Raw genomic sequence first — 9,901 nt, forward strand, 5'->3', positions numbered from 1 at the left:
ATGTCGGACTACAGCACGGGAGGACCCCCGCCCGGGCCGCCACCACCCGCCGGCGGGGGCGGGGGCTCCGGAGGAGCCGGGGGTGCCGGGGGAGGCCCGCCGCCGGGCCCGCCGGGCGCGGGGGACCGGGGCGGCGGCGGTCCAGGCGGCGGCGGCCCGGGCGGAGGGTCAGCCGGGGGCCCCTCGCAGCCGCCCGGCGGGGGTGGCCCGGGAATCCGCAAGGACGCCTTCGCAGACGCAGTGCAGCGGGCCCGCCAGGTGAGGAGGCCGCGGGCCTGAGGGGCGCGCGCGCGGGCGGGGGAGGGGGCGGGGTCACGTGCGCGCGCGGGGTCGCGGGGGGGCGGGGCCGCCGCGGGGTCACGTGGGGCGGTGGGCGGGGGCCTGGGCCTCCCCAGACACCTGGAGTGGGGCCCCCTCCGGGGGTGACCCCCTGCAGGGGGAAGGGTCGTCCGGGGTTCACCCAAGAGCGGCCCCTGGGTGTGCAGGGTACCTGGAGCGCAGGGACTCACTTTGGGGACTTCCCTCCCCCGTTAGGACATCCTCCACTCCTGGAAGCAGGGGGCTCGCCTTCCCAGGGAGGTCTGTGTGCCCCCACTTCCCCATCAGGGTAAAAAGCACTGTTTGCCCCCAACCCGGTCCCATTTCTGCTTGCTCCCTAGGAAAGAGGGACTTCGGGGTGGAGGGGAAGAAAAGTCCTCTTGAGCCTGGAAAGTAGAAAGGGGACCCTTTGGCTGCCAGGCAGTGGCCAAGCACTTAGTTGAAATGGGGAGGGTGGGCCTAGGGACTGGCACTTTTTGATGCTTCTGGTGACTTGAAAGCATGGTCTGTCTCTTTTGGGGAGGGAAGGGAAGGGTCCCACCACTGTGTTTGGGGGCATGATGACTCCATGGAGGTGTCACATGCTGGTGTGTGACCTCCCCGGCTCCATTCTCGGCCTCCCCATGGCCTGAGGGGAGGAGGCCCATAGAAAGTGAGGACTTTGTTGCCCTTTCGAAAGGAAGCTGACCGGGCTCAGGCCATTGAGTGCTTTCTCACTCAGGATTGTCCCCAAACCTCCAGGACACAGTGGGAGGTCCCGTTAGGGGAATGCCCTCTTCTCCTCCCAGCGTTGTCTGTGGCTTTCACCCCTGGGGTGGGATAGGGTTCTAAGCTGCATTTGATCTGGTTGTCCCCAAACTGTCTTGATTGAGAAGCAACTATGACAAGGGGAGTTGGTGCTGTCATTTGGAGTGGGATAAGGCCTCATCTAGGCATCCCAAGAGCTTTGGCTCAAAGTGGGGTTTTTTTGTTTTTTGTTTTTTGTTTTTATTAAAGTATTAGAGGTGAAAAGATAGGTCCTCAGCTCATGGCTGTGTTTCTTTGGAAAACTTGCAATAATTCTATCAGCCGACTCTGGTCTTAAATTTGTTGGGTTGGAGTTTACTTGATGTTGCTTGTTCGTGTGTCTAAAATGTAACATGTGTTCCGAGAAAGGTCTTCTGTTTTGGTCAAAATGAGGGTTTCAGATGCCTTGAAACAAAAACTTTCCTAAGATTTGTTGAACAAATGCAAAGATTATGAGGGTGAGGGAGGGGAGATAAAGGAAAATTGTGCTCTTCAGCATCCCAGAGGACCAGGAGCTTGGGCAAGTGAATGTCTGAAAGTTCTCCCTGGAGGAGGGGCCCTGAGGACCTTCCCTGGCACCTGAACTTCTGTTCCTTTCACCCTTAGAACAAGTCAGTGTGGATTACACTCTGGCCACGAACAGTTTAGGCACAAATCTCATAGAGAAAAAGGAGTTTTGAAATTCCTGAATAACTCTTGAACTCTGAGGCCTTGGGTAAAAACTTTTTCTAGAAGGTCTTAACCCACAGGCTCTCACCGAAATCTGGGGGAAACCACTCCCAGGCCAGACAACAAGACCTGTTGGGTTTAATGAACCAGAGAAGTCGATCTAAGCACCATGGAGGGAGGTTTTGGGTGGTAATTTTTCTCTGCTTACAACTTTATTTCTAGATCGCAGCCAAAATTGGAGGTGATGCCGCTACAACAGTGAATAACAGCACTCCTGATTTTGGTTTTGGAGGCCAAAAGAGACAGTTAGAAGATGGAGGTAACTACCTGCTGGAGGGGCAGCGGGGAGAGAGTGAGGTGCCTTTGTTTGAATGTGGTTCAAAGTGGGGGGAGCCCGCTGCCATTTTGGTCTTTTAAAACCTCAGCGATCCCAGCTTTGTTGTCTCTTTTTGTTCGCGCTGCTATCCTGAGGTATCAGGTGGCTGAGTGGAGGGCAGATTGATTGTGACCAGGTCCAAGCTGTGAGTTCTCAAGACTGTTCCTCCCCTCCTGCCAAGCTAGGGAAGTGTTGGCAGTTCTCTCGAGGCCCCACATCAGTGCAGTGTGGTTGGCCCCGGGGCATGCAGTGTGACCCAGAGCAGCCCAGAGTATCAAGTCAGTGATCAGCCTGACTTCCCCAAGGCAGGTTTGGTCCTAAGCCGGAAGGACTCGGGTGCCACCGTAATTTTCCCCCTGTTACAAAGGGCTTCTTATCCCTGAGTGCCAGGGCGGGGGATTGATGAAGTCTGGCCTCCCTCAGGGGTTCATCTCTGCTACTCCCCTGTCCTGGCTCTGCCGTGGGGGCTGGGGGACAGGACGATTGTCTGCCAGGACATGCGGCACCAGCATCAAATTTGAGGCAGCTGTGGGTGGGTGGGTGGGTGCTGCATCTGACATCCTCTTCTTTTCACAGACCAACCGGAGAGCAAGAAACTGGCTTCCCAGGGAGACTGTAAGTCCACTGGGTGACACAGGCAGAGGGCAGCTTCAGGATTTTAGGTTTCTAGCATTGGGGAGCTGGAATTACTGAGCAGACAACACCTCTCCTTCATGGAGGCTCTTGGTGTTTCTCTGGGGTCCACGAGCTTTAGAGAACCCAGAGCCTGGGAATTGAGGCAGAAACCTCAGAGTGTGTGTGGTTTTGAGGCGGGCTCCATTGCTTTCACTCAGGAAGGCTGGGAAGCACTGTGATAAGTGCTAGTTGCCCCTCGTGCAGGCAGGAATGCCTGGGGCCGGCAGTGTTTGGGGTCCCAAAGAGGAGCCAGGCCAATCTTTCCTTTGGATTTTCTCTCTGCAGCCATCAGTTCTCAGCTCGGACCCATCCATCCTCCCCCCAGGTAAGTTGTGATTTGGAGAACATGTCATTTCTTTCCTCGCTATCTCTGGCCTTTTGTACTGACTTGAGGGAGGGCTCTGTCTGAGGCCACATCATTTAGGGCTTTGTCTCCCTTGCTGCTCGACCAGGGAAAGGAATGAAAAGCAGAAGGAGCTTCATTTGTCCCTTGTACTTACTGTCTGTGGGGCTGCAGAGAGCACAGGGCTGTGGCTGTTAGCTGTAATGAGGAAGGGGGATCTCTGCATCCTCTTGCTTCCTTTGTTTGGAGTGGGGACAGTCAGAAGCACAGCTCTCCCTCCTCCTAGAAAAGGCTGGGGACTGACCTTGGCCTTCTCGTCTGTCTTCCGTAGATTCTTGTTCCCTGAGAGCTGGAGGAGCCAGGGGGTTGGGGTGGGAGGAAGGTCTTTCTTACCTTTTCGCCCCAGAATGACCTCAGTGAATCTGACGTAGAATCCTTTGTGAAGGACCCTGTTGTTCTTTTTTTTTTTTTCAATTGGCTAAAGTTTTGTGAAATGCATTAAAAACAACTTACTAGGAGAATGAAATGAAAAAGATACAAAACCAGTTTTTTTTTTTAATTAAAATCTATAGACATCAGGTGACACCATCAGATTTCTTGTGAAAGTGGCCCAAGTTCTCCTCCTTGCCCTGAGTCGGTGGAGCTGCACTGGCCCAGGGGTTCACGCCACCCCAGACCAAGCCTCTTGTGGCCCAGAAGGGGAACTGAGGCCCCGAGAGGTTGGGTGATCTTCTGTGGGCCGAGGGAGCCCCCAAGCCATTGTCAGACCCTGCTCGGGCCTGTGGGGGCTTGGTCCCCATGTCATAAGGCAGGGCCTGTGGCTTTGGGGGTCTTTCTCCAGGAGGCCCTCTGGCTCTTGCATCCCCCCTACTTTGCTCCTACTTGAGGCTGACTCTCGTCATCTCTCTTTGCAGGACTTCAATGACAGAAGAGTACAGAGTCCCAGATGGCATGGTGGGACTAAGTGAGTGTGGGTCAGCTGTGATCAGGGATGCCCGTTATCCCCCCGTCTCTGGGACAGTCTCCCAGGCGCCCCCGGCAGCCCGGGAACCTCTGGTCTGAAAGAGCCCATTTCATGCTCTCTCTGTCCCCATCCTCTCTGGCGGGGGGGATGGCGGAGCTCTCAAGTTGGCTGCTCCACCCCCCCCACCCGCACCCCCCAAACATCAGCAGGGCCGGGACCCCCTTCACACAGTCTTCTCAGCGCCAGGCTCCCCGCCTCAATCTCTGCTTTTGTTCTTTTTCTCCACCTAGTCATTGGCAGAGGAGGCGAACAGATTAACAAAATCCAGCAGGATTCGGGCTGCAAAGTGCAGATCTCTCCAGGTATGGGAAGCCAGATCTGGGCCAGGACAGGCACTGGGCTGGGGTGAGCTGAGCTGAGCGGGGCTGGGGTGTGGGTGGGGGAGGGGGGGTGCTCTTGGGCTTTCTGTCATAATCTTCTGACTGCCGTGATTGGTTAGAGGTGAAACAGGCTGGTGTTCATTGAGCACGTTTTATGTGCTAGGCTCTGGCGCCTCGAGGTGTAGCTGCAACTCTTATTCTCTTCAGTTTTCTGGTGAGTGGGGAGGGCTGGAATGCAGTGCAGGGAGCTGCACCCCAGACCCTGCTCTGACCATGTTGCCACCTGAGCTAAACACCTGGTGGAAAACAGGTGGGAATGTGTGAGGCAGGGGAGCTCGTTAGGAAGAAGAGCTGAGGTCAGGCCTGGGTTCAAGTCCAGTTCTGCCTGCTCCTTGGCAAATGCCTGCTTTGCAGGGCTTTCTGAGGGCTCGCCCTGCCTAACCCGTGCCCTTCATTGACTGGAAGCTGCTCGTCATCAGTGGTGATGGACAGGGCCCAGGTTTGGGACTTTCTGGAATCTGCCTTGCTTTCCATCTCATCTTTTTTGTAAAAGTTTTGCCTCCCTTGCTGGATTGTAAGCTTCCTGACCTTGGCCTCGTGTAGAGCAGCCTCCCAAGTGTTTGGGGAGGCAGATTGATCTGTCAGGCCCCTGCACGGTGGCAGAAGTAGCCACTGATTGTTCTGGAGGTCTCCTCATCTCCATGGAAAGTCCTCTTGGTGTCTGCAGACCCAAGAAGGCATTGACCCTGTCTTCTTTTCTCTCCAGACAGCGGTGGCCTACCCGAGCGCAGCGTGTCCTTGACAGGAGCCCCGGAGTCTGTGCAGTAAGTCCCTGGCTGGGCCTGTCACTGACGAGGAGAGTGGCAGAAGCCCTCTGGATCCCTTTGAAGTTGAGGGTGACTCCCACACCATGTCTCTCAAGCCTTGCCCTCTCCAGGGGGCTGTCCTGACACTACGATTCCCATGAATCCTGAGATCTGGGGAACCTGGGCCTGAATAGCCCCACCCCCGAGGACAGGACCATTTATCATCTGTCAGACCGTGTGGGTTGGAATCTCCTTCCCTGGGACCTGGGTGGAGCTGCCAGGCCAGTCCTCTCTCAGGTGATGACACCCATTCTTCCCCTTCCCAGGAAAGCGAAGATGATGCTGGATGACATCGTCTCTCGGGGTCGTGGGGGCCCCCCAGGACAGTTCCACGACAACGCCAACGGGGGCCAGAACGGCACAGTGCAGGAGATCATGATCCCCGCGGGGAAGGCCGGCCTGGTTATCGGCAAAGGTGGAGAGACGATCAAGCAGCTGCAGGTAAGGGAGTGGGCCGCTCCCCTCCCAAGAAAGTTCCTCCCTGGCGCTGTGCGTCTGCACGCCACTGCCCCAGCCGCTTTGCCAGGGTCCTTCATCCTTTCTTATCACATCTGGCCCCCCACACGCCCCAGAGAGTCCTTTGAGAGAGCACTGACTCTCAACCTTGGCTGTAAAGGAACGGGCTGGAGTGAAGATGATTTTAATCCAAGATGGATCCCAGAACACAAACGTGGACAAACCGCTCCGGATCATTGGAGACCCTTACAAAGTACAGGTGAGCGCACCCTGGGGGCTGGCGAGGGGTTCTGGGGCAGAGAGAGGGCAGGCAGGTGAGCTGGAGATTCATATGCAAGTGGAGAGGTTTTCAAGAGCGCTGGCTTTGAAATCAGCCCAGGACTTGTTCTCTGCTGAACTCTGCCTCCTGGCCGTTTGTACGTGAGCAGGTGGCCTAAACTCCAGAAGATGGGGGTGCTCACCACATTTGCCTCTTAGGGCGGCGGATAAAGAGCTCGGCACACGTGCGCTGGTCCTTAGCTTAGGCCCGTGACCCCTGGGCACGCGGTGGGGCGGCGGTGCTTATGTGAGCGCTGTGCTTCGTGTGTTTTCAGCAAGCCTGTGAGATGGTGATGGACATTCTTCGGGAGCGTGACCAGGGTGGCTTCGGGGACCGGAATGAGTATGGATCCCGGATCGGCGGGGGCATCGATGTGAGTGCAGGCTTCCCCAGGTGGATGGAGTGCCAGGGTGGGCAGAGGGTGGGGGGTGTTGGGCAGCAGAGGGCCGCAGGCTGGGGACAGAGGCCAGCTGACTCTCCTGCGTCCCACCCACCCTCAGGTGCCAGTGCCCAGGCATTCTGTGGGGGTGGTCATCGGCCGGAGTGGAGAGATGATCAAGAAGATCCAGAATGATGCTGGTGTTCGGATACAGTTTAAACAAGGTCAGGGGCCAGCTGGGCATCCGCTGGGCATGTGGACATGTTGACCAGGTCTGTCCGCTGAGGAGCACTCTTGGGGTTCACTGCGGGCAGCTTGGCACCAGGGTTAGCCTGTTGAGCCTCTGCAGTGCCTCATTACTCCTAGACCAGGACATGCCTCATCGCCTCCCCCCCGGTGGGACAGCCATGTGAAAAAGTGGGTGACAGGCAGGCTTTCCAAGTCGAAGGGGGGAGTGTGTTTTTCTCTCCTGTCAAATTCTCTTTTTCCTCTCCCCCGCCCAAGGGCTTTCCTGACCAAGCCACCGGGGCCCCTGGGCTGGATTAGCTTGCACGGCCCCAGCTCTGGGCTCCTGCCAACTGCAGTGAGAGTGTCTGAGTGGCTGGTCTGTGGGGAGGAGGGACTCCTCTGCGCTTTTGAGAGATATGTTGTCAGTTCTTAGTTCTGTCAAGTGCATCCGTTAGTTCTGGGGGATACCCGATGCAGAAAGAAGCCTCATCCATCACCCTGCCTTAGCTGGTTGGTTTCCTTCTCTGGCAACGTGGGCCCGCCGGCCTTTCTCGGCCCCTGAATACGTGGAGGGCGGCAAGCAGTACTTTGAGGCTGAGATATTTCAGACACCTAGCCTGGCCCAGCTTCTGCCCTGAAGAGGCGGTGTTACGGGGGTTTGGAGTTGTGCTTCTCTTATAATTGCGTTTCTGTTCTCTGGGTGCTGCCTCAGATGATGGGACGGGTCCTGAGAAGATAGCTCACATAATGGGGCCCCCAGACCGGTGTGAGCACGCCGCGAGGATCATCAATGATCTCCTCCAGAGCCTCAGGGTGGGTGGCGTCGGCTGTGCTGAGAAGGGCTGGTGGGGACAGAGGGGCCAGGCTGGATTCCTGTGTTAATCCTCCATCTCCTCCCTGCCCTGCAGAGTGGTCCCCCGGGCCCTCCAGGGGGTCCTGGCATGCCCCCAGGGGGCCGAGGTCGAGGAAGAGGCCAAGGCAACTGGGGCCCTCCCGGTGGGGAGATGACCTTCTCCATTCCCACTCACAAGTGTGGGCTGGTCATCGGCCGAGGTGAGGAGCCCTTCCACGGGCCCCATCCCTCCCCCGCTCTCCTCCCACCCTTCCTTCACGGCCTGTGGCTCCCACAGGTGGCGAGAACGTGAAAGCCATAAACCAGCAGACGGGCGCCTTTGTAGAGATCTCCCGGCAGCTGCCACCCAACGGGGACCCCAACTTCAAATTGTTCATCATCCGGGGCTCGCCCCAGCAGATCGACCACGCCAAGCAGCTCATCGAGGAGAAGATCGAGGTGGGCTGGGGAGGGGCTCTGGGAGCCTGGGCCCGGCTCCTTCTCCCCCTCCACTGACTTGTCCGATTCTCTTTCCTCCAGGGTCCCCTCTGCCCAGTGGGACCAGGCCCCGGGGGCCCAGGCCCTGCCGGCCCCATGGGACCCTTCAACCCCGGGCCCTTCAATCAGGGGCCACCCGGGGCTCCCCCTCAGTGAGTATCCCTGCCGGCTCCCTGGGGTTTGGGGTGGGGTAGGGCTGTGCTGGCAGGGAGACTGGAAGACCCTGTGTCCGTCCCCTCCGCTGAGATGGCCAGCCCTGCCTCGTGGAAGTGCTGAGCGTTTGGCCCCAGACATGATCCCTGCTGGCCCCCTGTTTACAGACACATTCTTAAAAGATGCCACAGGTGTTGCTCCTGGTCTCCACCCACGTGTATATCCATGCATGGTGCGCTCGGGGACTTGCACTTCCTTGAGTCAGCACAGCCTGTGGCGTTTGCGTCAGTCATCTCGTGCCCTTCCCTGGGCCAGGAACCCGCAGCGCCACTCAAGGGGTGCTCTGGGTCCCCGTCCAAGCTGTGGCCATCCTCTGTGGGGACCCAGGAGCAACCTGGCTCACGTGTTCCCCGTTCTCGTCCTGCAGTGCTGGAGGGCCCCCTCCTCACCAGTACCCACCCCAGGGCTGGGGCAATACCTACCCTCAGTGGCAGCCGCCTGCTCCTCACGACCCGAGTAAGTGGAAGGACCCGCCCCGGGCAGGCGGAGAGGGGGCCGGCTTTCCGGGCCACCGCTCAGCCCACACGTCCTCCTCCCGCAGATAAAGCCGCAGCTGCCGCCGCAGACCCCAACGCCGCCTGGGCCGCCTACTACTCACACTACTACCAGCAGCCCCCAGGCCCCGTGCCAGGCCCCGCACCGGCCCCCGCGGCCCCGCCCACCCAGGGCGAGCCCCCTCAGCCTCCACCTGCCGGCCAGTCGGACTACACTAAGGCCTGGGAGGAGTACTACAAGAAGATCGGTGAGTGCCCGGGCCACGGCGGGGGATCGGGTCAGCCAGCAAGCAGTGGGTGGGAGGAGGACTGCAAGAAGATCGGTGAGTGCCTGGGCCACGGCGGGGGCTTGGGTCAGCCAGCGAGCGGTGGGCGGGTGGGTGGCCGTGTCCCCAGGCTGGGCTCTGACCTCGGAGCCTGTGTCCACAGGCCAGCAGCCCCAGCAGCCCGGCGCGCCCCCGCAGCAGGACTACACGAAGGCCTGGGAGGAGTACTACAAGAAACAGGGTGAGCCGGCGGGGCCGCGGGGGGCAGGACCGGGCTCGCCCTCGTGCCGGCCACACTCACCCGCCCTCTGCCCCCCCACAGCTCAAGTGGCCACGGGAGGGGGTCCAGGAGCACCCCCAGGCTCCCAGCCAGACTACAGTGCCGCCTGGGCCGAATATTACAGACAGCAAGCCGCTTACTACGGACAGACTCCAGGTCCTGGCGGCCCCCAGCCTCCACCCACACAGCAGGGACAGCAGCAGGCAAGTGGGAATTGCCACCCTCCTCCTCCTCCTTTCTCCTTCCAACCCCCGGCTACCGTCCATCCTGCCTTAGTGGGTAGCGCCGGAAATCCCTTCCCCTGCGGGGTGTGTCCTTGATGCCTGCAGCGGGGGCCGCGTGGCCAGAGGTCTCCGGGAGTCCCCACGCGCCGGGGGAAGTGTGTGCTGGGTCCAGAGGTTAAACGAAGAGGCCTCCCTCCGCCGGCCCGCTTGTTCCTGTGTAACGCTGTCATGATGCTGGGGGAGACGGCGCGAAACAAATAAAAGGAGGAACTGTTGAACTGGTGGGTAGTCCTGGGGGTGGGGGGCAGGCCGTCCGCTCAGATGCTGGTCGCCAT

General features: G+C 59.2%; 1 protein-coding gene across 1 annotated transcript; it reads left to right on the top strand.

The window, feature by feature from the left end:
* KHSRP (KH-type splicing regulatory protein) lies at positions 1–9,662 on the top strand. Its single transcript, XM_065873222.1, has 19 exons — positions 1–258; positions 1,996–2,092; positions 2,726–2,764; positions 3,110–3,149; positions 4,082–4,131; positions 4,422–4,493; positions 5,278–5,335; positions 5,644–5,818; positions 5,994–6,092; positions 6,427–6,525; positions 6,653–6,755; positions 7,472–7,572; positions 7,668–7,812; positions 7,890–8,050; positions 8,132–8,241; positions 8,670–8,758; positions 8,844–9,044; positions 9,226–9,303; positions 9,385–9,662. Exons 1-19 carry the CDS (start codon positions 1–3, stop codon positions 9,660–9,662), a joined length of 2,253 nt encoding a protein of 750 aa, XP_065729294.1.
* Positions 9,663–9,901: the final 239 nt, after the last annotated feature.

Source organism: Phocoena phocoena, chromosome 3, assembly GCF_963924675.1.
Source record: "Phocoena phocoena chromosome 3, mPhoPho1.1, whole genome shotgun sequence".
NCBI classification, from domain to species: Eukaryota; Metazoa; Chordata; class Mammalia; order Artiodactyla; family Phocoenidae; genus Phocoena; species Phocoena phocoena.

What these genes read in the sequence shown, in the direction of transcription:
- KHSRP (XM_065873222.1), top strand. Translation starts at nt 1, where the DNA reads ATGTCGGACTACAGCACGGGAGGACCCCCGCCCGGGCCGCCACCACCC. An exon ending in CCCATCCATCCTCCCCCCAG is followed by an intron (nt 3,150 to 4,081) that starts GTAAGTTGTGAT and finishes CTCTCTTTGCAG; the next exon opens with GACTTCAATGACAGAAGAGT. An exon ending in CAAAGTGCAGATCTCTCCAG is followed by an intron (nt 4,494 to 5,277) that starts GTATGGGAAGCC and finishes TTTTCTCTCCAG; the next exon opens with ACAGCGGTGGCCTACCCGAG.